The sequence below is a fragment of the Ciconia boyciana genome, chromosome 3, assembly GCF_034638445.1.
Source record: "Ciconia boyciana chromosome 3, ASM3463844v1, whole genome shotgun sequence".
Classification (NCBI taxonomy): domain Eukaryota; kingdom Metazoa; phylum Chordata; class Aves; order Ciconiiformes; family Ciconiidae; genus Ciconia; species Ciconia boyciana.
In genome coordinates, this window is record NC_132936.1 from 97,842,305 (window position 1) to 97,869,764 (window position 27,460).

The 27,460-nt window shown below is 41.5% G+C and overlaps 1 protein-coding gene across 5 annotated transcripts in view; it reads right to left on the reverse strand.

Moving 5' to 3' along the window:
* TTC7A (tetratricopeptide repeat domain 7A) overlaps positions 1–27,460 on the reverse strand; it is a 181,143-nt gene that overhangs the window by 139,190 nt on the left and 14,493 nt on the right. For all 5 annotated transcript variants that reach the window (XM_072856744.1, XM_072856741.1, XM_072856742.1 and 2 more), the window contains 5 exons: positions 20,065–20,195; positions 18,258–18,379; positions 10,875–10,953; positions 7,403–7,563; positions 6,906–6,969 (listed from right to left, as the gene is read on the reverse strand). In XM_072856744.1, coding sequence (XP_072712845.1) covers positions 6,906–6,969; positions 7,403–7,563; positions 10,875–10,953; positions 18,258–18,379; positions 20,065–20,195 — 557 coding nt within the window. The remainder of the gene's footprint in view (positions 1–6,905; positions 6,970–7,402; positions 7,564–10,874; positions 10,954–18,257; positions 18,380–20,064; positions 20,196–27,460) is intronic.

Here is a 27,460-nt window from a genome sequence, read left to right on the forward strand (position 1 = left end):
TTCAGCGGGGCTTTTAGGTCCAGCTCCAAACTGCAGCAATACAACAGTATGGGACCTTCAGACCCATGCTGGCTCTGACAGCAGGGAAGAGATCTGTCTTTCCGGGGATCTGCAATTTAACTAACAACCCTGCTCAGCTACAGACAGCTTGTGCCTTCCTATCCACATATACAATATACTTACCTGCAAACTAGATAAGCCACCTATACATGAAGGATTTGCTGTACATCAATGACCCTAATAATTACAGCTTATTTATGGCAAGTTTATTACATGTAGAAAGGAAAAGAGCCACAGCAAATCCAAACAGCCATTACTTCAGCAGTTATTACACATGCAGTTACACTGCAGAAAATTAAATTTTACCACAGTACAAAGATGTGCTTCTTAATAAAACGTCAAGCAATCATATGAATTACAACAGAGCATATTCCACATAGCAGCCCCTTCTCACAGCAATTAGCTATGAAGTATCCTTTAATTGCTCACTTTGAAACATGGCTCCCCCCTGCTTTTTTTTCCAAAGAAGAAAAAGAAAGCAATTAAAATCTTTAATGAGTGCCTGCTGCCTGCCCCTTAATTCATGGGCATTCTAATGTTCAACTTCTGTCTTTTCATAATAGACATAATTGCCAGATCCACTGCAACCCATCTATACACAACAGCAGCATGTTTTACACAGTGTACTGTAATAATGTAATTGGTGTGATTCAATACTAGCATTAAGAGAGAAAAACAAATGCTACGTGCGTAAGATTGACAACAAGGCTTTGAAATCATGCAATCGATGCCTCTACTGCTAAGAGCTGTGAAATATTTAGTCCATGTCCTTTGGATCTCCATTCTGGCTGTTTTGCCCATACTGCCAAAAAAATGAATGAATTCTTCACGATGGAAAGGACCCGTTCACATGGAAGAGGCTACTGACTTTTCACCTAAGTTATTGATGATCTCTACACAGCACTTGAAGGTTTCCCTCACTAACATATACAAAGAAAATATTCAGGGTTGACTGCAAAGCTGCTGTGAAAATGGGAAGCAGGTGGAACAGGGAGGGAATCCCATACTCCAGCCACTCCCAAAACTGTTCTTAGAGAGATACCATAACTTGCTCCATTTCAGACCAGAAGCACAGTGAATGAAAACTTAATGCCTTCTGAACTGCGTGGCATCTGTCTCATTTCTGGTAGGCAATAGATCACAAGTTACAGGTACCCCATTCAGATATCTCAGCAAAACAGCCCATTATTATTGGTTATCAAATATGACCATATCTTATCTCTCACCAGATATATTTTAATGTCTTGTACTGTAGCAGAACTAATTCTGGAAACATCACTGAAAGCAAGACACATATACCCCACCAGCCAAAACAGCCCAACAACCATACACAAAAGGAAGAGAGAGGGAGAAAGTAACAAAGTTTTGTTTATGGATACTGTCTTGGGTAACAAAGTCATATATTTGCTATCAGTAATCTGCATTTAGAAAGCTATCTTCCAAGAATTTGCATTGTCCTTACAAGTTCAGAAACAAGATTTCCTACTGCAAAGCAGAAGAAAAAAAGCTCTCTATCCTGTCTCCAGCAACTCACATTAGAACTATTTATTCAAGAGTCAGTTAACAGAGGTGGTGTATTTCCCACTAGAAACATCCTGCAATCCACCTTTGCAGGTCCCAAACACATAGCTTTGCCTTGCAGACCAGTTAGAGACAGTTGGGCTTGCTATTGTAAGTGCACAGCCATGATTTGGCAGGAACCAACAAAGCAGGCAATCCTGTCCCCAGTTGTCTCTTTCAGCTGCCAATAGCCCTCAAGAAAATACTCATGATGGTCATCCAGCTGTTGTATCATCACTGGGCTCAGTGTCATTCAAACAAACAAAGAAAAAAATCCTACAAAAGCAACAAGAGATTCTTCTCTTTTGCCAACCCATTTGTTGGATAGCATTATTTTATAAAGCTAGGAACTGTAGAGTTAACAGATTTTAATTATTTCTGTGCTTAAAAATACTTGGATTTAATCTTATTCCATTAAAGGCATGCTCACAGCCATGAGTTTGCTCTCACCAGTAAAAAGAACAGGACAAGTCCCAGTATCTTCCCCCCTTACCATCTGTTCTGTGCTCTCAGGCTCTCCAAGGTCAAATCGCCTTTAGGGATTCAAATCAGAGATAAGATGGGGATGACAATTCTAATCTTTGTTACACAGGCACAGAATTTATTAGTTTTGGATACAAGGAGCTTCATTTTCAGTATGAGTGAACACAGAGGCAAAAAAAAATAATCCATGTTACCTGGTATGTTTGGTGGACTGCACCAGCCAGAATCCCCACTCGTATGAGCCAGCATTGCCCAGGGCTGAATAAAGGGATTTTAGACTGTACATTGGACCTCAGATTCAAGAAGGCAAGGTTTCTAAGTGCAAAGAACTTTTTTTTTTTACCTCAAAAGTAAACACAAAAAGCAATAGAAAGTGTTCCATTCCTGGCTCTGAGAAACTTCTAGCTGACTTTAAGGGGCAGTGCAGTCAACTCAGAATACTCCTGAGAATGGTTATTAAAATAAACAAAACTAAAGCTAAAGGTTAGTCCTGCCAAGCCTCCCCTTGCCTACGCCCTGCAGCACAAAGCAGCAGAAACCCCGATGGCAGAAGCAGTGCCATTCCCACTGGTAGCACGATGCAGAGAAACCACAACACAGCAAATTACAATATGCCCTCAGTTCTCCCCAGAAACACAGCGCCCCTGGTTCTGATGGGTTAAATGTAATAAGAAAGAGGACTAGTGGTTTAAAAATAGGCCAGTCCATTTTTTCCAACATGTGATAGGACACATCATTCTACCACAGCCTGAGCTTGTAAAGGCTGTCACCAGCTGGCCTTCTCCTTGGTCTGAAGGAGAGCATTTTCCTCCTCTCACAAATGCAGCCCATCCATACCATAACTCAGGCTGCGCATAAGGAATGAGAATTTAGCCAGGAGGCCACAAACCCCCCTAAAGACAGCCCTTACTATGGTAATCTTCAGGCTGCCTGATTTGTTTCACTAGATTCCTTCATGAAAACTCTACAGCCAACCACTGTGACTAAACAACAGCTGGCACAGAGGGGCAACTTGCCAAACTCAAGAACCAGGATGCTTTTCATTGTTTACTGAGATGCCTTAGCTTATGAAAATAGGTTCCCATTTTCAACGGGAAAGAAAGAATACAGGAGGCAACTCAGGAGAGTGCCATGAGGAAAGAGGCCCCAAGCTTTCACTGCAAGTGTTAATATACCCACAGAAGCATCTTCAAAGCTATGAAAGAGGCTACCATATTATTTGGCCATCTGAAAAACTTTTACATACTTAGGCTCAGAGGCAGAGTGCAATACTGAAGGAACCCTTAATTACCCCTTTAGAAGATATTCTCAGTTAATCCCACCAGAACACACAAAGTAGCTCCCTTCCAATGCAAGGTAAAGGGATAAGAAGAAAAGCTGGGGCAGCATCACAAGCCAGAACCCAGCACCACTAACAGCCAGAGGTGTGCTGGAATGTAGGGTCTGGCTCACAACACCTTAGAGGCGATTTCTTTTCTTCCTTTCCCCTTTACAGGAACACTTATTTTAACACCTGTAACATCTGGGGAGTTGCACAGATCCTGGTGAAGCAGATGTTAGCTTCACCTTAGGAAGGCAAGACAAACAGAAAAATAGAGTGAATTTCAGCAGCAAACTACCTAGCACTAATCTACTCCCTCCCTGTATGGCTGGGCGTGGGGGGGAAGTTGTTCCAGATGTATACTTCTTGAAAAAACTACCATGTCTCCTTTTCATCAAATTTATCACATATGTACTTTGAGGTTCTCTGATGATTTATGCTTCTCCCCAGTACATCTTTGCTCTGTGTCCCCTCCACATGCTGACAATTCTTCTGTCCCTCCTACCCCCAGTTTCGTCCCCCTTGAGCTCATTCTGGAGTGGCAAAAGTCAGGAACAGGCATGTGGAGCAGCTGTTTGGCTTTACAGTCCCACAAAAGAGTTATAATGGCATGGTTGCTGTTTTGTCTCTTTAAAAATCAGACAGGAAAAGTACCTTTCTGATTGCTTTGTCGGAGCAAAGCTCACCAAAGTGTCAGAGAAGCTGGAGAGCTCCCAGCAAGCCAACCTAATTGTATACCTCTGTTTCATTTTAAGGGGTTCATAACTGTAAATACTGAAAGAATGCCTAATCCAGCCAAAATCCAGGAACACCAACTATGTTGCTTACTGGCCTACAAAAACATATCATTATTGCTTGCCAGTGACACTTTCTCCAGGAAGGAAAATGTGTTTTATTCAGTTGTTAACATTATATCATTAGGGAGACCTCAAATGGAAATCTGCTTCTTGTTAACTCATTTTCCATGAGCTTCAGCAAGTTTTAAGAAACAAAACAAAAGACTTCAAACAAACAAACCTGTACATGAGAAAACTCACTAGCCTACAACAAAGCTGTCATGTAAAAGATGTCTCATGTCACAAACAAAATTTCCCCTTCTTAGTACCATAACAGTAAAACTACAAGAAAATATTTATGGATTATAAACATATGTAAGAATCAGATTGCTCCCTCTGTTCCTTCACTTAGGAAGCACATTCCTGTGGTTACTAAGCTTATTTCTATACACAGCTGTATTTCTATAGACTTGTCCTGTTTTTTTTTTTAAAACTGTAAACTCCTGGCAAGCCTATTGCTAATGCAAGAGGAAAGCTCAGATATTCCATTTCCCAAAAAACCAGAAAGACAATTATGGTTCCTGCCACACTCTACTATAAGATCTTTGATTATTTAAGGGCTTTATATGCAGCAGATCAAAATGCCTTGCATCTACCTCCAGAAAGTTCCTATACATATACATCCCAGCTGGTTTTGGCTGGGACAAAGTTAATTTTCTTTATAGTAACTAGTATGGGGCTATGTTTTGGATTCATGCTGAAAACAGTGTTGATAGAGATGTTTTTGTTATTGCTGAGCAGTGTTTACACTAGTCAAGGACTTTTCAGCTTCCCATGCTCTGCTGGGTGCACAAGAAGCTGAGAAGGGGCACAGCTGGGACAGCTGACCCCAACTGACCAAAGGGATATTCCATACTGTATGCCCTCATGCCCTTCCTTCAGAAGGGGGGGACGGGACATTCCAAGTGATGGCATTTGTCTTCCCAAGTAACCATTACGTGTGATGGAGCCCTGCTTTCCTGGAGATGGCTGAACACCTGCCTGCCCATGGGAAGGAGTGAATGAATTCCGTGTTTTGCTTTACTTGTGTGTGTAGTTTTTGCTTTACCTATTAAACTGTCTTTATCTCAACCCACGAGTTTTCTCATTTTTACCCTTCTGATTCTCCCTCCCATCCCACCGGTGGGGGGAGTGAGCGAGCTGCTGTGTGGGGCTTAGCTGCCAGCTGGGGTTAAACCACGACAACTTAGAAGACAGCACTTAAGCAAACACAAGCTTATTTATTTAGCCTTGAAGCCAGCACAGCAGTCCAGTTCCTATCAACAGCATTTTCACACCACTTCATCCATAAGTTAGAGGACCAGTTTGCCATTTTACGCACTATTGGATAAAACAGGGATAACTTTCATTCACTTCAGCAGAACAAGATTATAGAGTTCAAGGTCCCACAAGACCTTTCTGACTGCAAGCCCAGTCCCAAAAAAGGCTGGAGCAGCCAGTACTGTCACTGCTCCAGACCCCTGATCCTCCTCCCACTTGGATCAGCCCTGACAAGTGACACTGACATGAGTTATTCTGATTTTAATAGAAGTGCATGTGATGTTCTACAAGCCCTCACTCCTGGAGTCTCCACTTCCAATTATGAAAAGCCCTTCTAACTGCAGAAAAGCCCTTCAAAACACAAAGCAGATGTACTGTAGAGGCTTAATCTAGAAAGCACTAGAAAGCATGAAGTATAGTAACACTCAGACGTACATGATTAAGTCAATTCAATATTTTGGGGTGGTTCCACCTCTTCAATTTTCCCCAGATTTTAAAAATCAAACAATATTAAATTGCCATGTTCTGAAGAAGTTTGCAGGGAAGGGGAAGGACTTGCAGGAAAGGAGCCAGAAGAGCCAGACAAAGAAAAACTGAAGGAAGCAAAAAACAAAAAGTTTCCATAATATCTCTTTTCAATTTGTCTGAAAGCTGTTTAAAAGTTCCTAAGAGGGTCATTGATGCTCCAAGGTTTGCAAATCTCACTTTGAGCTACAAGTGAACACCCAGTATTTAAAGCAAAGTAACTTTCCTTACACATTTTCAGAAAACATTCCTTACACATTTTCTGTATGTTTGCATCTTCTCAGAACATGAAAATGATCAAAGGTTACCATTCAGTTTTCCATGCAGTTGTTTTTCCTCCACCTTTTTCCCTTCCTCTTAAAGGGATTTTAAAGCAACTGATGTTATAAATAGAAGAAATCTAATTACTTCACTGTAGTTCATTATGGATGTTTCTGCATGTGACAAAACTCCCTGTATCATCAGCATCAGAAACTACCAAAGATCACTCATGACTGAAATAGCTAAAATATTATCCCTGCAGACTAAGGAACATAAGCAGGATACTGTATCCACACAGATATTTTGAATGGAAACATCAGTCTACTGACAATGTATCTGGATGTCAGAACCTGCATGCAGCTATGGTGAATGCAGTCACCTCCTCTTCTTGACAATGACCAAAACCCTTCGCTGAAGTTCTGTTTAATAAGAGTGGTGTCACTAACAAAGGAATAAATAGCTTTTCCTGTTCAGCAGCTGAATCCTTGCTTCTGCTTATCTAGGGAAGATTCTCTAAACAAAACCAACCAGAAGACTTGACATGGAAATGCTAGATATTCCTTTCTGCTATTAGCATTACAAAATCATTTTTGGCTTACCATGGATTCACTGATTAAGAGGAGAAGAAGAGCCTCTTCTACATTGTCTTGAGGGCAGTACGCACTGAAAGACAGAACACATTTTTCTGAGGAAGGTCAAGAATTATTCTGTCAGCCTCTTTCATTTCACAAGAGAAACAGTAACTTGAAACATCTCGTGCATAATTCATTTGCTAGGCAATACCTTCCTTTGCAGGTTCTCACAATTAAAAGCTCTGCAATATATCCTAGATGAGCTATACTGAACCATAAATAGTTTATTTCCATTCCATAGCAAAGACAGCTATTTGGTTGGATTTTCTTGGGGGGGGGGGGGTGGGGGGTGTCAAACACTCAAGGTGTAATGCTCTATTTTTCCAGCAGGCCTTTGATGGGAAGTTAAAAACAAGAACACACAAAACTACTACATGAATCAGTGACACAACTAGCAGTACCAAAGAGTGTTCAAACACTCTCCTTCCTCCTGCCAATAAACTGAAATAAAAAAGAACGCTTACTTCTCTTCTGTGTAAAGCTCAGGCCTCCGACAAAGAAGATTGCTAACATAAGACTGATCTTCCTTGTTCATGAACTCAGGAAGCGGATCAGATAAAGGGCTCCAGTAACAGTCTTCACTGAGGGAGTGGAGAAGTACTTGGGCTAGCTGTTTGGCTGCAGTCTAGAGATCAGTGAACAGTACAGAAAAAGACACATCAGTGAAGTCTTCTCCAACAGAAAAGATTCCCCCCTCCCCATGTTCCACCTTGGGAAGGAGATGTACCAACAACATGACAGTATCACTTTTCAGAAAGCTAGAGTAGCTAAACGGCTACTAAAAAGTCTGCAGCAGCAGCAGCTTCCTCCCCCCTCTGAAAAGGCCAGCCTTCTGCATTTATATGTTCTTGTTGCAATGCTGTAGGCAAAAAAATATCAAAAAGGCCTGACAGCAAGGGACGCTTTGGTGAGTGAACACAACCGACTGCAACACAGACCGCTGAGACAATCTCACAAATGTTACTATATTAGAGTATGATGGCACTCCACTGCATTGTCAGCCTCAGAATTTTGTATGCAAGTCTCAGCCCAGAGGCTACTGTTATATTAAGTTTAAAAGATCAACCCTTTATCTGTTAGTATTGCTCTTCCTGCAGCCTTTTACAGCTTCATCTCTGTACTGCTTCTCTCTTTTTGTTGCAATAATGGAGGGAGGAGAGAAGAGGGTTAGGAACTTTATATTGAGACAGCTCCACCACATGCACTTTTTTGACCATTGAGTGGCCAAGGATCCTTAAAAATACTTGCCTTCCGGTTCATACACGCAGCTGGCAAGCTGGGCCCAAAAGAGGGCAAGTTAACTTGACTTTGCAAAACTATCTTTGGCATTTGTCCTTGCCCCCCACCCAACAAATCTCTTAATTTTTTGCATTGTAAATAGATGAACATGCAAACAAGCAGAGACATCAGAACAGATAGTATCTTCTGTGATTTCTAAGCAGCACAGCACTCTAAGCTGTAAAGTAAATACTGCACAGAACAGAGGCAGGCTGAAACTTCAGTCCTTCTGCCCTAATACTTGTAAATATTATTTTGGAACTTCTGACTACTGCAATATGTATTTTATATGCAATTTACACTTTGAGATGCATTATGAGGCCACCAAGAGTAATTTTCTTTTAAATACCAGAATAGGTATGATTGATAAACTGAAGCGTTACTCCACTTGAGGTATGACATCTATAGGACCAAGTAACAGGAACTTTAACCTCAGCATGATCTAACAGATTCAGAAAAATAACTTCTTTTGATGTAAAGTTCTCTATTTTCACCCACCTCACCACACAGGAATTCACTGAATTAGTCTAAAATGCAACCACAGTAGCATGCGCTGTTTCTTAAACACCAGAAAGGGAGGTTCCATGGATGTACCCAGCAAATGGCAAAGTGATCTAAATGTATGACTGTGCCTCAAAGAAATATTGTCACATACAACTCCCTGGAAACCCCAAGACCTTCCATGCACTCCTACTGACAAGTTACAGAAAGCCTTCTGTTTCTAACTAGGCTTTTCTATGCTTTTTATAGCAAGGAACCATGAACAAAATGGCCTAAGGCCCTGCGACATTAGCTAGTATCATTTTATCGTCTCAGTGTGTAATTATTTAGTCAGTTTTACCCTGAGGAGCCAACTCTCCTATATTTTTTCCTGCAGTCTTAGAGTGGAGGGAAAAAGAATATGCCAGCAACAGAAAGGTCTCTACTGGTTCACAATGAAGTAAAAGTACAGTTTGTGGTAAGCCTTTCAAAAGGCAAGCACCAAATACTTTTAGTGTCTTTGATTTTAACATACAGTAGCTCTGTAAATTGCTTCACTCTTGTTTTGAATAAGACCAAACAAACCAGAACAGGCCAAGACTGATTTATGCGATTACTGCCTTTGGCTAAAAAAAGCATCATTATGCTTGAAGAACACTGTGATCCCACAAATTAGAAAAAAAAAAGTCATGTGTTTCACTTTCATGCTTGAAAAACTTGTTTAATTAAGAACATTCCTCCCTTTGCCCTCTTGACAGCTCTTTAAAAATAAGTAAGAAAATGAAAATGCAGCTTCCTGTAAAATGGAAATCCCAGGAAAAACTATTGGATTAACACCTTCAGATTCTCCTTAGGGATAAACCTCCCAGGAGTGCTATACAGCTCTCCCCAGTTGCACAGACATCTGAGCATCTGAGTGCCATGGTCTGTCATGGTGTAGGAACAGCAGACAGTTAAGACTCATTTCAGCAAAGTCATAAAACAGGTGAGTGAGAAAAATCCCCTGAACCCTGATCTCAATCTGGAAAAGGATGCAACCATTTGAGTGTGACAGTTATTTAAGTCACCTCTTCTACTTCCCTGCACAAACTTCCACATGCATCTGTATTCTCAATTAGGCATATAAGGTGATCCCAAGGCAACAAGGAGATTCATTTCCAGAACAGAAGTTCTAAAATACACAGAAGTTCTAAAATGAGGAACCTAGGCAAAATAACACCCGGGATACACTTTCTGCTCACACTTTCATTTTAGCTCTGCATTTGCATGTGAGCTAGACACACAGTCAGTCCACCTATTGGAACCTGGCACTCTCCATCTCCAAAATGCTATGCAAACCCATGCCCACCTCCCTTGCCAAAGTGCTCTAGAATTACACAAAACACAAAGCTGAACCAAGCGCATAACAAGTTTAGTCATATCAACGTCAATGCTTTTAGGGCTGCAAAGTTTTCATTCATGTTCTCAAGACTGCTATTCTCCATGCTGTTGACCTTGTCACCTCCTGAGTAACTTCAGGACAAGACCTCTTAAAGGGGAGACAGGGAAGAACCAGTTAAAGGTCTAAGAAGTTAAATAGGCACATAAATAACTTTCTCCTTGATTTCTTTACCAGACGCACTCAGAATAACAGGATGCAGAATGCCAACACCACAAAAAAAAATTTAAAAAAATTAAAATCACTCTATACTGTATTGAAGAGAGTTTTATAGGAAGAACACTGAAGCACTTGAGCCTAAAATAGCACTGCCTGTTGCAAGAGCCAGAAGTACTTAATGCTTCTACATGCAAATGCAAAAAGGTGTGCATGCACACACTGAAAAGTGAGAAAGAAAACAAGGCATTATCACCTGAGGGCAGCACTGTGAAACTAAATACATCCCTATTTATACCAGGGCTAGAAAACGCACTGAAAAAACTCCAAAAGTAACCCACATGCCCAGGTCTGAAGGCTCAGAGGTTTCAATGGGGAAGGTCTTTGAATTAAGTGCATCACTTGACACATCACTTCCAAAAGTTTAAAAAAAAAACGACAAAAGAGAGAAAGAAAGAAAAAAAGGCAGCAATCAATCAAGTGAGGACAAATACATTTTTGTCCTACTGTACTGGTTAATAAACAGAGACAATTCCTACATACCAGATTACCCCACCTTCCCATCTCCCATTCATTCCCCTTACCATTTTGAAGGTCTGAGTAGCTTTTGTTTCCACAGTCCGTAGTATTTCTCGCAGACTCCTCATTCCTTTCACAATATTTCTATGGGGAAGGCGGGGGGGGGGAAATCATAAAAAAAAACAAAAACCAGCACATTGGACACAAAATATTTTTATGATGCACCAAAGCTTGGCAACAAACTTGACATTCAAACAAACCCATGAAACAATCACTAATACTGAGTGTGCAGTAGCGAGACAAGTCACTCTGAGGCACAGATAGGACAATGGCACCGAGCGAGGCAGTGACTGTAGCATGCCTACTCCAGATGGCTTCCTAAGAGAAGATCACATTCACATTTGACAAACAGAGGGGACATTTGGAAGCCTTTCATAGCTCGTATTTATGAAGCAGATGCTTCTTCTTAAAAGCATCCACATCTCCTCTTCATACACACAGATTGTACTTGTTTGAATTATATTGAGCTTACGTGATGCTTTTAAATGATGATTCCTTCTAGGTGGTGCTTAAACGCCTTGTGTCTGATGGTCCAGACACATGATGAAATTAGAGTGGTTTAAACAGTTTATTATCAGGCAGCTAAGTTGCAGTAACTGTCTGCAAGCACAGCTTAACCTGCAATAAAAGAGGGTTAGGCAAAAAAAAAAAGAAACAAAACCCCACACATTACTCGGCATACACCATGAGCAATTAAAGCAGACTAGTTGCCTAATGGTATCTTAATCATGTGTCTGAGCACTGAGAGATGCGGAGAGGAAAAGATTAAACGCTGGACATACTAGTTAACACTCTTGCAGCCTACAAGCTCTTCAAGGCTAAGGACATGGCCCTACCACCACAGTAACTACAAAATGGTTCAGCTCACTTTCACTGCAGGGTGGAAGCTACCCAAAGAAATACAAGCTATGAAAAAAAGGAGCAATGCTGTACTGAAATAAAGACAACCCGATAAGCAGTTGTACTGGTACATTAACTGCCACTTCAGCTTATTCCAGGATAATTTTCTGTGAGACAAAGCCTAGATTTCATAAAAACAAAATCCATATACCATAACAACCTTTCCTGTCAATCTGATTAAGTTTTGAAGGTAAGCAGTACAGACTGCGCTTGTGCCCACTTTCATGCTCTGCAAACCTTCCTGCAGTCCAGAATCAATGGCAAACATTTGATTAAAAAAAAAAAGTTGGGGGGGGTAAAATGTGATCATGTTTACAATGAATCTTGGCTACATAAAATGCCACCTTAAAGCTTATAGTCACCAGGTCACAGAATGCAAATACATATGGCCTTACTTCCAACCAATACTCATCTCAAAACTTTAAAGGTAATCTGTAGATTACCTAGTTGTGGGTGATCTACAGACAAGCAACAAAGTCAGGCAAGAGCAAAAACACAGGAGACTTGCCCCTGTGGAGAGTCTTTCTTTTTTTCCTTCCACTGTCTCCCAAGTAGAAGATGTGCTTTTAATTTATCAAGGGAAAAAAGCTCAAGGAAGTTTCTGTAAGTTGGACTTTAACACTTCAGCAAGCTCTCCAATTACAGGGCCAAGACATCTGGTGTTTTTCTGTGGGTCTAGGAAAGACTATACCTACAAAGATGCAGTTCTGGACCTTAAACAGAGGAAAGCAACAAAGCACATGGTGATATTTGTGTACATGAGTAGTCACATCAAATCCAACAGAATTGTGCACATCCTGTTTATTAGCAGATAGTCAAAGTCAATAAATGCCCCCATCTAAACAACATGCACCTGCCCAACTGCTCTCCTCAGTTACTGAAAACTACTGGCATCTCCTGTGCTTCCTTGGGCTCCTTAAGAGGTTGGATAGAAGAGTTATGGTGTATAACAGTTCCTCAACATTTTCAAAACTGCATATGTTTAGATTTCTTGTTAGGATAATGGTATTTGTCTTAATAAAGTGGCAATGAATTCCATTAACTAGCATCAGAAAGAAGATTAGTGACCACTTGCAAAGCCAATTATTCCACATTTGGCACATACTTAGAGATGAAAAACCTAGACAATGTGCTAAAAAGAGACAGTTTTGTTTGCGGAGAAGCAGAGCACCATTTCACTTCCACTTTTTAGACAAGGCCATAAACCAGGTTAAGCTTCATGGCAGAAACACCTTGCTCTGGAGGGAAGGGGAGCAGAAAAGGAAGGAATATTGATGCACTGAAGTGAATGAAAGAATAAACAGCAAATTACTGCCCATCTGCAAGTAGTCAGGGTTGAAACCATGAACCACATGACAAATGCCTAGTAACACCTTCAGCAGAAGTTAGGAGTGCAAAGTGGGCAGCATGGGAGGAGCACCCAGCACTCACCACCTCCCAGAGAGGTGCTTCTGTGGTCAGGGTCTCTCAGAGAGCACCTGCTCTGCACACTGAGCTCTCAACTCTGAAATATGCAAAGCACCTGACAACAATACCAGTTCTACAGGATTGAGGATTTCATTTGGCAGCTTTTATATTTTGAACTTTAGCGAACATTATTGAGCTGTGACAAGAGACAGAGCACACCTGCCAGCAGTCTGCAAACATATCTCACTACAGGAGTTTGTCTTTCCGCTCTACTGTTCCAAGCCAGGAGGCCATCTGAGCACACATTTCACGTTAAGCTTATGAATTGCTCTACTCATAGTGATAAGGAACTTACTGTCCCATTAATAGATGTCCCTCATATACTAAACACGCACTTGAAGAGATTTTTTAAATTAGGACCTGAAGAAGTTAACGAAAAGAAAAGTATGCATTTGAACAGAAATACTTGTACGTAGATAAGTGGATGAGGATGCAAACAAAGCCTCTGGCAATCCATGGTGAATCCATTTGATCTTGTCTAGATCAGAAACTAAGCAATCTTGAGCCTCTGCAGGACTTGGATAGAAGACTATCTGGAAATCCCAGGTACTGTTGCCTCAAGCCATGGCATCATAAGGGAACATCAGATCATGGAAATTAAATGAGTCGGGAGTCCATGGGCCCCTACTGCACTGCTAAGATGCCAGAAAAAGAAATGAGAAAGAACAGGAAGAGAAAAGCACACGGTCATTAAACTGCTTTGGTTTTAGCCACAAAAGTGGCAAGAGAGGCATTTAAAAAAACGTGATTAAATGCAGTTTAGGATTCAATTATAGCTAATCTAAAAGAGGAACACAGAAAATCATAGGCACAAACTGTGACAAAGAGCACCTTAAGTCCAGTCAGACCAGCTCGGCACGAAAATCTGTTTTGTTTGTACAAGTACCCTGTTAATACAGGGTAATTAATTGCCAGTCCATGAATCAAAGCAGTCGTATCATGTTTATGTCATATTTTTTGGTTAACACTACACAAAATTTTAAGACACAAGAAAATAAATAAATGCACTGTTTTCTATGCAAATTACTGGGAAAGATATCGATAATGAACTGAGCGGACCGTAGGCACAGAGGTCTGCAATGACAGTCCCCCCAACAACATGGGCACCAGAATCTTATACCCACTCATTAACTGTTAGAACAGTTAGCCACTAACAGATGGAAGAGACCATCTTGAGATGGCTACATGGCATTTTGCAGAGCCACCTCTCCAGGGGAAAGCGGTACCTGAAGCACAAAAACAGCAGCAACACCACTGCCTCTGCCCAGCTCCTTTTGGATCTTTGCATCTCACCCAGGTTTCAAAAAATTCATACTTTCTCCTAAAACAGCTGTTCATGCATAGGCACAAAACACCTGAAGAAGTAAGCCTCAGATTCCTATGAATGAAGAGAGGAGACGAGTAACTACAAAGCAGCACATTAGAGTTTCCTAATGGCAGCCTGTCTAACAGAAGTGGGGTGCTCAAAAAAAAACCACCCAGACAAAACAAAAGCTTAGCACTTATCTAGATCCATCCAGTAGACAGTAAAACTCACTCCCAAATTACCAGCTGCAGTGTCCTGGATAAGGTGCTGGATTGTGAGGACTGAAGAGGAGATAGTGACGAGAAAGCCCACATAAATTCCTCAGAAGAGATGACTAGTCTGGCAGAGACTGTCCTGCCTGCCTTTGTACATTAGATTCTACCATAAAACAACACATACATGAAGTTACTCTTTCAAACTGCCCTTGCAACAGAAGCCTACAGAATTTCAAAACGGGAACTGAGCAGTCTAGAAAACTGACAGAAGGGAAAAGAATGAATTGTGTAAGCTTTCCCTACTAGGCATTTTCATCAGGGTTTTCCAAAGTAATTTAGGTCCTATCTTGAGGGATCATAAGGAAATCTGATTTCTAATAAGTGCTTAATATTTATTTTTCAGAAATTCATTTTCTTCAAAAGCATCCCATTTAGAGGTTCCAAAACCAACCACATCCTCTAGAAAGCTCTGACTTTGTCTTGTCTGTGAAACTCCACACATACTTCAAGTGCCATTAATAGAGCAGCATACATATAACCATTACTTCACACAGGTGAAGCCTAATTGCCCTAATAAAATACTAAAAGCATCTTTACCAAAGCCCCCATAACAGTATAAAGTAGTAATACCTGTTCAATACTTTGAAAGGAAAGGCAGTAAGAAATGAGCCTAATCTTCGTACATCCACATCAGGAAAAAAACCCCAAAACCCAGTGCAGATGTTAACATGAAAGACAACTGGCTGCCTCCTACAGTACAAGAGCATCTGCCTGCCCTATATTCTGCATCCGCATCAACATTGCTCACTGGAAGAATAAAAGAAAGCTTTCTTGGGATGCAGCAGGGCAAACAACTGCAGGAAACGTGTCTCCAGCAACACAATATTTTTAAGTAAACATCTTATTAAAAGCATCTGGGACTTCCACAGCTGCAAGACTTGCTGGTCCTTACAGATGGCAGCTCAACATCTGAAAGGGAGACTGGACCTTTGATTTGTACTGGGGTGCCTTCTTTCCACTGCATACTGCAAGAGAAAAGGGCATCCCTGACCATGCTCAGAGAGGAGTATGCCTGTTCCTGCTAGTAGGAACAAAAGCATAAGACCACTCATATCCCCCAGCTCTTCTGCCTGGTGAGACAAGAATAAAGCACTCGCTATTTCTTTTGTACATGTGTGCTGCTGGGGAAGGACATCCCACCTGACAGGACCCACCCCCCTGCCAGCTTGAGCATTCATCATCCAAGGCTTATTTCCTACCTGAACACACTGGAAGCAATAAGGAGAACAAGAGCATTTCTTTGAGCTGTTCAATATTAGGTGGAGAAATTTATTAAACACACGAAGCATCCTAAAAAGCTTCTTCCCACTTCCCTCCTCTTTCCTTAATATATCCCAATGCTGCTTATGCCCTCTCGTGGCAGAAATCACACATGAACATCAGCCAGGGGGGCAGAGACAAGCTATGGAGTCCCACCAGGCTCCTTTCCCCCCCACCAGACCTTTCATTTCCCTGGCTGGTGTTTCTGGCTTGCACTGGAGGAGGTGAGGAGCTCATGGGGCTCTGCTCCCGTCCCAGCCACAGGAGCTCCATTGCGCTGACTGGGATGTCCTTTCATCAGGAGACAGCTACAGAGAACATTTTGCTGCTGTTGCAACAATTCAGCTTATAATCAAAGTGCTGCTTAAATCACACATGTATTTTTATTCCAAACTGTTTTCCTGTAGGGTTTGGGTGTTTTTGTTTTTTTTAAGGCTGTCATAACGATAATGTGGGAAGGGAGCAAGCAGGGCCCACAGTAATAGCTAAAACAACCCACTGGATATATTGAACTGATGAAGACTGAATTTAAAGCGTTGTTGAATAAAATGAACATGAGTGAGTTTGATATTCAAAGGGTGCCTAGAGGACATCAGTGCCATATGTTGTAAATGAGGTTTTATTACATATTTAATGAGCTTACTGGCAAGACCTAAGCTTTTTGTTCGCCATGAGAACGGCAAAAGGCTAGGAAAGCACACGCTGTGCCACAGCTGGTCAACCACCAACTCACTCGGGAAAACCACATACCTGTCCCCTACTGCCGAGGTGATACTGAGACTATGCTTTATACTTATAAATCCGTACTTTCTTTACACATAAACTTGTACTCACCTGACTAAAGGGGTCATTTCACAACATTTGGGTTTTGTGTATTTGTAAGCCTTTGGGTTAAACAAGGCTTACCTGAAGCACCTCTCATGGATATACTTACGAGTACAGCTTCACTGTACATGCAGGCTTTTAATGAAAGAATAGGGAACATAGAGGCTATTCACAGTTGCATTTGAAGTCATTCTTGGGGGATAAAAAAAACTAGCAAAAAAGCCCTAAACAAGAAGCAACCCCTCCTCCAACAGAGTAAAAAAATTGTATCAGTTTTCTACAGAAGAATTTAAACTGATTTTTGCTGGGATTCCCCCCTCCTAGTTTTCTTCCTTTCAATCTCCCCTCATTTTTCACTTTCTTCTCCATTTTTACTCAGCAGGAAAAAGGAGGAGGAGTGAAGAAAATGAGAGAAAATATCTTTGACTGGGGGTGAAGGTAAAAAAACCAGCCAAAATGAAATACTTTCAAAGACGGTTTGCTTAAAAAAGTTTGTAAAACTTTGACCAGCAATATTACACAGAGCAGGGAGGAATTCAGTATCTGATTCCTTGAGAACAAATGGGATAATATGGTGCAAGAACAGGACTAAGGAAGGATGGATTCTTAAAATAGCTGTTTACACATGGGGAAGAGACACTCTCCCTATGTGGCAATCTCTCCATCAGCTAAACAGAGTTGATGATGTTTTGAAGACATGGCCTGTTTTAGGGAACAGTGTGCCCTCACCAATGGCCATTGGAAGTGGGCATTTACAATGTCTTTTTAATTGCTCTTGAGAAGGTTTTCCTCAGGTGAAATTCACTGTAGGCTTGCAGATACCAACTCCTCTTGCCCTTCCAAGGTTCACTGGGAGCTGTATTTCAGAGGCATAATAAACACCCTGGAGCAGCACTGTTCCCGCATGCATTCTCTCTAGTAAAACCACACAGATTTGGGGTATTGATCAGGACATTTAAGACCTTACATAAACAAACAAACAAAAACAAACTACCCTTCAGACTTTACTGAGCTCTAAACCAGGCCCTGTGGCTGAACATTTTAAAAGCACACAGCAGCGTAAATTCCACTTTCTCTTTACGGTCAAACTCCCCTCATCTCCACAGGGAACAGAGCTGAGTCAAGACAACAAAATTTTCTACTCCACCCTACTTGTGGGTCTGGAAAAACAAGGCTTAGGACTCTTAAGAGAGACAGAGAGAGACAAATAGGAGGGAGGGAAGGACAGTGAGGAGACTTGAGGTAAGCCAGCAGCAAAAGTCATAACAGAACACATACAAAGAAATAAACCTTCATCTGTTCTGAGACAAAACATGCAACATTATCTGTTTTTATTAACATCTGCATCCACCTACCCCTTCTTTAAATGAGTCACATAGGCACTCTGTAGAGCTGCTTCCAGGAAGTAGGAAAGTTCAAACTCAGAGTAAGTCACGTTGCTGCCCTTGATACTCCTTGAATGTGTGTTGTTTAAGGTCTGTGAGGGGAGGAAAGAAATATCTGGGATTACAGACAACTGTTTGAACTAGCCAGTTCCTCATGAGCCAGAGACGTCTCCAGAAATAAAACGTTAGCTTTTGCCATTACATTCCTCCTCAGACTACTTGAAAACTTACTGTCATTAGCTATTCAAAAACCTTTCAAAGTCAACTTTAAAATAAACTATACAGTGACTTCCATGAAATATTCTGCATGCAATATGAGTTTTGAAACACCATCTCTTATTACTTTCCAACCTTTAATTAAGTAGAAAGCTACACATTAATACCAAGGGCTTCAGAAGTACTACTCCAACCACACAGATCCAGCATCTTGCACAGAAATATTAATGCAATGTTTGAGTAGGTATGTATAGCTTAACCTTACATAAATATTTGTTAAGAGTTAGTAAGCTATCAGGAGTCCTGATGGAAGAATCTTAGCCTTTCTTCTGTTTCTCCTATCAAACCCTTCTTGCTTTTGCTTACTGGTAACAAACAGCTTTAATTGCTGAAAGTTGCCCTGTGCGGGCTCTCCAAAGCAGAGTTTTACATCCAGGACTGGAGAAGGCCTATGGACTTTTAGTACATCTATCAGTAATCCTGCATCCTTGCCTCCGTGTCCAGAAGATGAATGAATTACAGTTCAAACTCTTCCCCTTCTAAGACAACACAAGCTGTCAGTAAAAACATTTACAGTGCCCAGTACTGGCAGGAACTCATCCTTCCACAAGGGAAGGACAGTACTTAATTTTAAATAAAAAAGTAATTGAAGCTTTTTCCTACAAAGAAACAGACCAGACAACTTGTTAACTGGCTTTGTTAATGAATTTTTATCGATGCACTAAGTTCATTTTTTCTTGTTTGAATGCAATTAAAAACAAAACCTGGAACAGACACACACCTCTGCTGCTGAGAAGAGCAGAAATATCTGGTCTGAATGTCAAAGGCCATTAAGTTACAGAAGAACAGGTAACATGCATTGCTATCAGTGCTGCTGGTGTCACAATGTGCGGCAAAGGATGGGCATGGAAGCACATGGTGTGCCCTGTTAAACTCAGCTAGGCAAAGTTACAGTGATAGAGACCACTAAGCATGTGCCCAGCAAATCAGTGCCACATATTACAGCTCAGCGGAGGGCTCACAGTATTCATCTTACTCAGCATCCTAGCCAACCACTGACCAAGCAGCTACTTGCTACTAATGATCTAGGTTCCTCCAGTTTCATTTGGAGAAGGTGAAGCACAGGCAGTTGAACTGCTATGGCTGACCCAAACAGGTTACTTTCAGCTCGTTAGGGATCTCAATATCCACTACTGTGTATCATTTACACAGCAGATACATTAAATGCCTTGGGTTCCTTCATGCTGGCACTTCCTATGCAAAGCTTGTAGTCCCTCTTTAGTAAGAGCTAAACTTGAGATACAGCTGGAGCATATCTGAAGTACTCAGTGCTTTACCACAGGCAAAACTGGTTTCCAAACCTCATTCTCAGAGGAAACAGAGACCAGACAAACTGCTGTTTTGTAACTGCTTATATACTGAGACACTTCACTCCTTCCAACTTGTTCTCGTACTCCTTATTGTCTATGATCACTTGGCATTTCCTCATCATTTTTGCTGTCAAAACCCTGGAAATTCCACCCAGGCCACCAGGTAACACTCTGAGCACATTTCTTCTTACCTTTTCAAGGTCCTGCAAGTACACCTGGGCAATGACACATGCTGTCTCAAAACAAGCCATAACTTCCTCCTCCCTTTCACACAGTCGAGCACGTGAGGCAATTGAGTTGGTTGAGCGCTCCAGTGAGAGACCTGCAAAATGGCAACACCTTCTTTAACTGGAACCCACCAACAGCAGTATGGCTGTGTTATTCCTTCATTTACCAGCTGACAGGGAAGTTTTTCCATAGGTGGGTTCCCCCCTTGTTTTAGTGACTTTCAGGAAAACCCCCCAGGAAAATATAATTCCTACACATGCAAGGCATTTTTGTCGTGCTGCTCTAACACACAGTGCCACTGCACACTTCCACAGTGCCTTTCAGACACTTTATGAAGAAAGGACATACAATCCCTCTGGCAGGGATGAGCAAGCAGAGAAATCAAGGCCTACATTTCCAAAGATGGCTATAGATTTTGGGTGCTTCAACGCAAGTGCTGTTTCAGAAACACCCTGGCACTGGATTTGAGAATTTCTAAGCATCCACTATTCGAAGTGAAGCTTTCAATAAGCAGCAGTTTTGAGGGGGGAAAAAAAACTGGAAAACGATACCAAAACGAAGTCAGAAAATCTGAGGCCTCTCTTGGAAAATGTGAGCACATGCAAATTGCACATGGACACACAGCAAGCTCTTGGCAAGGCACAAGAGACTCTTAACCACAAGATCATCCTCTATTCTAAAAAAAGGAAAAAACCCTGGGTTTTCTACTACTAAAATTCTTTCTTGTATCATCATCAAACCCCACTTACAAAGAGCATGTTAATTGAAGACCTACAGCTAGTGTCCCTACATGAAAATCTTTTATTATCAGGTCCTTGTTTGGCATCACACTATGACATCCTTTATATCTCTAAATCTATTTGGAGAGGCTACACATCCACATACCAATTTTATTCTGATCAGTGTAGGTTCTTATGCCACACTGGATCTCTACAATACACCACTGCTTGGAAACTCAGGTCTTCTACACCAAACAACTGCACTGATGCCCAGTAGCCCAACACGGATTGTAAAAAGTTCAGCACATGCTTCCCAATAAGTTTTATATAAAACAACACTCCCTAACACCAATGAAAAACATGTAAGATGCAACACAAAATCCTAGTGTTCCTGGCACAGATCCACAGAGGTGATGAAAGAAGAAAGAGTTCAGCTGTCTGGACAGCCTCTCCAAGGAAGCCATTTAGACTGCTGCAGCATACGGCAAAGGATTCTGCTCCACGAGGAGCCACTGCACATACCAGGAGCCACGCTTTCCTGGGCCCCCACAATGCCAGGAGGCACAGCACCTCAGCACAGCTCATTTCAGGTGCCTGACAACAAACCACTGTGGGGTGGCAATGGGGAGCCAGGTTTCCCCATTATGAACAACGCAGTACGAGCGCTCATGCTGCAGGAGCCTGAGGTTCCTAGGCAGCCTTAGCTTTGTTTACTTCTCATGTTCAATGTTTCTGTTTTGTCCCCTTGGTTACTCTGCTAGGGGTTTCCTTATCTCATGTCTTACATTTGAGCCAGACATGAGCAGTTAGTTCAGTGGGTTGAGAAGAGAAGATGCCCAACTAGTGCAAGCTCAGGAGGTGGCTCCCCACTCCTTCTGCCCTCTCCCAAGAAATACACAGCACGTTCCCTCAAGGACCTATACCTTGGAAGAACACCTTAGTAGCCTTCACCTTTGAAAATCCAGACCAGGGCAGAGCAGGGGGAATGGATTTACTTCAAACTGACAGTGTGTGGGGGACAGGGACGATGATCATTTTGCTGCTTTTAACTAATGCCCATTCTGTGTTCTCTCCTTTCTACTGACATACATCTTGTGCAGCATCCAACATTACAGATTTTGTCTCCTAGTCCATCTATGAAGTCTCTGGCTTTATATCATGGGTTGTTTTCCTGTTATTTCAAAGCTTCTATTTCCTAACCCTGTTGCTACGTAATGAAGGGGAAAAGAGGATGTTAACTCTCTATACAGAAAAAGAAACCATCCAGTGCTGAAGCTAGAACAATCAGCCTACAAATATTCTTCTTAGATCTCAGTTTTATCTACCTCTGAATTTCTAGTAATTTTCCTTAATTGAAAGTAAATTTTAAGAAGTGTTGCATTTCAGAGACACCATCCCCTTAAGTGCAAAGTGGGGCCGAGGGCCCTGAAAGAAATCCAGTACAGTCCACTGACATTCATACACATGCAGCATTTAATCAAACAGCAAGAGCCATCCTAGCACAGTCTGTATGGGGGTGGTTATCATGGGAGATGTCACACAGAGAGAACAGGCTGATAAAAAGCCATTTACATACATGCTACAGCCCACTGCAAGGAGCTACTATCTCTAAGCTCTGATGTGGGGGAGGACAGCAAGCAGCCTTTGCCAGCACCAAGTACTGACAACAAACATGCCCATCCATGCGGTCAGAAACAGAGCTGGGGCTGATCAGAGACAGGGGAACGAACATCTCCAAAAAGGTTTCTTGCCACAGTAAGTACAGAGCAATATACAGTGTATTAAAACAGATACTATGCTACATTGCACACATTTTTCTACTTGTAAAGGGCAAGAGGGAAAAATGACCCACACGATGTGACATTAGTCATGGGTCTTTCTGTTAATACCATACGCACTGACCTGATGTCATCAGAGTATAAAATCTTCTACAGAATCCGAACAGAGCTATTCTTCCGTACCACAGAAATGCAATGAAAAGAAAAATTAGAACAAGCAGACTGCAAATCCAGCAGACAAAGTGAAGAACAGAAGAATAACAACAAAAGTTCCCTACTCTTGCAGCCACCAATTCAGTTCTCACAGTGCAAAGCCCCAACAACTACAGTTTGCTCAAGGTGCAGTTGGACAAGACTGTTTACAAGCCCTCCGGTCCTGAGAGCACAAATTCCACTAACTCTTCTCCATCCCCCAGTTATCAGCACGGAAAAAAACTTTGCAGCACAACATAAATTTTAAATTCAACTCAGTTCCCAAAAAGTGTCAGAAAGCCACAAAAGTGCCTGCTACTTCCATGCTGGATTTCGCAAGAACAGTGCAGCTCTTGCTAAGACAGAATTAGCTTCTGACTAAAGCATAAAGCCATATGCTTTCTTGGTAGCTGGTTAAGGTAAAGGGATTTGGGTATTTTTCACAACCAGTTATGGTAAGACAATACCAACTTATAACTTACCTATGCTAAGATTTTTCTCATATGAATCAGGTGCCCAAGTTTAAATATATACATACATATATACCATCAGAACTTTTTATATAATGAAGCTACAGATTTCTAATAGAGTATGGCTCAAGATTTAAAGAGACATATGCTTCCGGATTATCCTTTTTAAAAGGACAAACTCTTTCTACCCACTCCAGAGGCAGTAGCTTTCTATGTATAGAAACACTGCTTTTCTTTCCTGCATAAAGATAAGTTTCCATTCACCTCCTCTAGTTCTCCCAAAGATTCATCTCTGGCTCTTGATCTCTCTATAATCTTTGCCCCTTCTCCCCTTCTAAAGCTAATCTGCATTTATGTCAGAAAAAGAACAAACCTGTAAGGTTTGTAAGAGGTGTCACTGAACTAATTTCTTCCTAGGGCTGAAATGCACTGCTCTCACTTATGGAAACCTGAAAGGGGAGATTTTATGAAGGCTTATTTCCACTTTCATCTCACTCAGCCCTTGCCAAGGGAAGACAACGTATCACGTAGGCTCCAATGCTCTGAGGTGATGTTATTACCAGAACTGGAACATGCATGTGCACATGGACATGCAGTTATCAGATTATCAGCAACATAAATGAGATGAAAATTCATGCTGGAAGGGATCCCAGGAGGTCCACAGTCCAACTTTCTGCTCAAACCAGGGCCAGCTTCAGGGCATTACCCAGCCTGGTCTTGAAAGCCTCAGCACATAGATGGAGACTGCACAACTGCCAGGGACAAGAAGAGGGCAAGGCAGCTTTCTTTTCCTCCAGTTCATAAACTAGTTTTTCACCAAATAGCAGCATTCCTCCTTCTGAGTAGGAGGAATATACCAATCCGCTCAGGTTCTTTTCATTTTCCTTTTTACGCACACTTCTTTCTGGCTTCCTGTATTTGGATGAATTTACACAACGGGGGAATGGTGGGTTCATAGGTGCAAGAATTCAGGGTCAGCAGCAGCACACTAATTTCACCAACAGCGTTAGCCTGCAGCTGCTAAAACCCGTAGCCCAGGAGCATCAGAGCTACCTGGCAATCTAAGGAAGGAATCAAAGAAACACAACAGCACACAGAGCGTGAAGCCTACCTCTTGTGTCCTGGTGTTACACTCGTGTTGAACACAGCTATGGCAACTTGAAGCAAAAGACCACTTAGGGTGGAACTTACAGCCCTGCCAACAGCATCAGCCCCAGTCTGCAGAGCAAGGTTACAGTACCTATGCTCCTGCACCACACAGGCAGGTCATCCTGGCCAGACACCAGTGTGCTGCTCAGCTAAGTGCATGCAATAGTTTTACTCTAGCTACAGGAAGATAAGCAATTTGTCTTGAGGTAAGGCTGGTGTGAACATATCGCATGGTAACTGCTGCAAGGAAACTCTTTGTGTGCACGTTCTCACCCTGTGGCAAACGCCAGGTCATTCTGGGTAGCTGTCCCCAAGGGGAGGGTGCACTTCATTTCTAGCATGTAGCCTTCAGCCTACTCCAGATATGTGGCTCTAGAAAATCAATTAGCATTGAAACAAGACTATTTTTAAGACTAGCTCTTCAAACATATACACATGCATGCTGACTAATCAAAGTTCAGCAGAATACTGAACACTTTTCAAAGACAAAATTCAAAAGCACAACCAAACCATTTTAGAGATGGTATTATGACCAGCCCGCCCTGCCAGCTAAGGTTTGAACTTAGGAGCACAGCCCTCAATCAACCTATTACATTACAGTGTCTCAGAAAGCAAAATAGCCTGAACCTCAACAAGCCAAAGCAGCAGTCGGGATTAGGTTGACATAAGCAAGACCCAGCACTATGTATTATTTCTGCCACAATTCATAGCAGTTTAAATAATTCACATCATGGATCTTGACACTCATCTCCCCAGTAATTAAGCTATGAGTTTTCAGGAGGATTTATTTGCAATGCAAAGAGAAGAGGGGTAAGAATGGCCTCGAAGCTCTTGGTTTTGAACACATTCATTCATACTGCACTTCGTGAAAGGTGGGCAGAAGTTTTTTTTTTTTTTTGCAAGAAAGCTGCGCAAACTTCTTTCACCATTGCTTCCTCTTATACAGGATTGTTGCTACACAACAGCCCAGTATTCCCAGCAATCCATTATAATCTTGGGGTATCTTTCATGTAAAAGTCTCAAAGGTAGAAAGGCGGAAAATTCCAGTAAACCTGAATAAAATTATCTGAAGACCTTTTTGTCCATAAGCAGGGAATGAATCCTGAAAATTTAAGTAACCTGTGCAAGGCTGCTTAGTTGCATCAAAGCAGAACTCAAGATCCCTACTCCCAGCCTTCCCCCTAGGTGCAATAAACCAATGCTGACAATGTTACTCCAATTATTTTGAAGTTAAGTACTCTATCTGGTTAGACTTGTAGTTACAGCTAAAGCTGACTGTTAAAACTAGGACAGCCTTTTGATTGAGGGGCTGTGAAGCCAGAAGGCGGCAAGCACTCCTCTGAGATGCAACCTCAGTCATCTACCCCTGGATCAATGCCATGTAGGCTCTGCATCACACTGCATATCTTACTGCATAGCAGAAATCACCAGCCTTAATCCAAAGATGCTCATCTTCCTGAGCATATCAAGACCTGCTGCCTATCAGCTGGCTGCTTTTAAGCTTCATGACAGGTCTTTGAACCTTATCTTTAACCTGTGATACAGTGGTCTCCAAACTCTTTTGATCATACACCCCATGAGTAAAAAGAAAATTGAGCATGCACACCCAACATATGCATATAGTTATAAATACATTGTAAAGCAGTGTGTGTATATTATATATTTATGTGTTTATTTTTTCAAAAATACCTGCTAGGTAGCATGCTACTGACAGCCACCTGTCATCACAGAAAAGGTCAGCAAATTCAGAACACTTGACTTCTTGTAAAAGCAAAAAGGCACAACTCATCTTTAAGTTTGACAACTTTTTTTAAGCACTTTGCCACGAGACAACCAGTGAGCTTTGGTGTGGTACAAAAGACTTTCATAGTCACTCCCCATCTCATTATAAAGTATTGTAAAGATTCTGTTTAAGAGTCTTTTGTTTATAAAGTTAACCCCATTGATGACATCCTATAGCACTTTGTGCACTTCTAGGTTCCACTTTGCTGCCAAGTGTATTTCATTATTGAACCAGAATCTAGCAAACTCCTTACGCTGAGACCTATTAAAAACATTTGTACTTTTGTGCAACTGAATAGCAAGTCTCCCACACGACATAATTTGTTCTAATACTTGTTTCTTCAAGTCTTTGGCAATGTATTCTACGTGTCTTCCAAAGGAATGCATTTTAGTTTGTTGCCCTGTCTTCTGTGTATTACTTCAGCCATTTTATCGTGGCAAGAAGAACAAGTGTTTCCCCAATGGTATGTGGTTTTTCAACTTTTGCTCTCATGTAAGAAACCTTAAAAGAGGCTTCTAAACATTTATCGTTAAGTTTAATGAATTTTTTTAAAGTACTGAACTGAGTATCACTGGACTTTAAACATCGCTGATTAGATCCGATTACACTGTCATTGCTTTTACCTAGTAGTATGACTGATTAAGAGCTCATGCAGGAGTAGTGTCAGCTCTGCTATTTTCTTATCGTTCACTTGTGCTCATGTTATTAGTATTACCTGCAATCTGCAGTTTCTTTGATGGAATCTTTAAGCTACTTGTCTATTTCATGAGGGTTAGTTTAGTTAAGACTCTATAATATAATACATAACTCCACTTAACAAGGCACACGTGAACTGCAATACACTGGAAGTGAACGAACAAGTGAGGGTGTCCTTGTGAGCCTCTCCGCACTGTGGAACACCCACTCTTCCACAAGATACTTCATAGGCTGTATGTGACACGGGACCCTCAGACTGAGCAAGGGCACCACTGTCAATCCCATACATTAGTAAAGCTTAAAAAAAATCTTTAAAATTAAGAAACAATAATTATAAATAGAAGTTCCAATATTTTTCTCCTGCACCCCAGTGGATCACCTTAGAATCATTTAGGTTGGAAAAGACCTTTAAGATCATCAAGTCCAACTGTTAACCTAGCACTGCCAAGTCCACCACTAAACCGCGTCCCTAAGCACCTCATCTACACGTCTTTTAAACACGTCCAGGGATGGTGACTCAACCACTTCCCTAGGCAGCCTGTTCCTATGCTTGACAACCCTTTTGGTGAAGA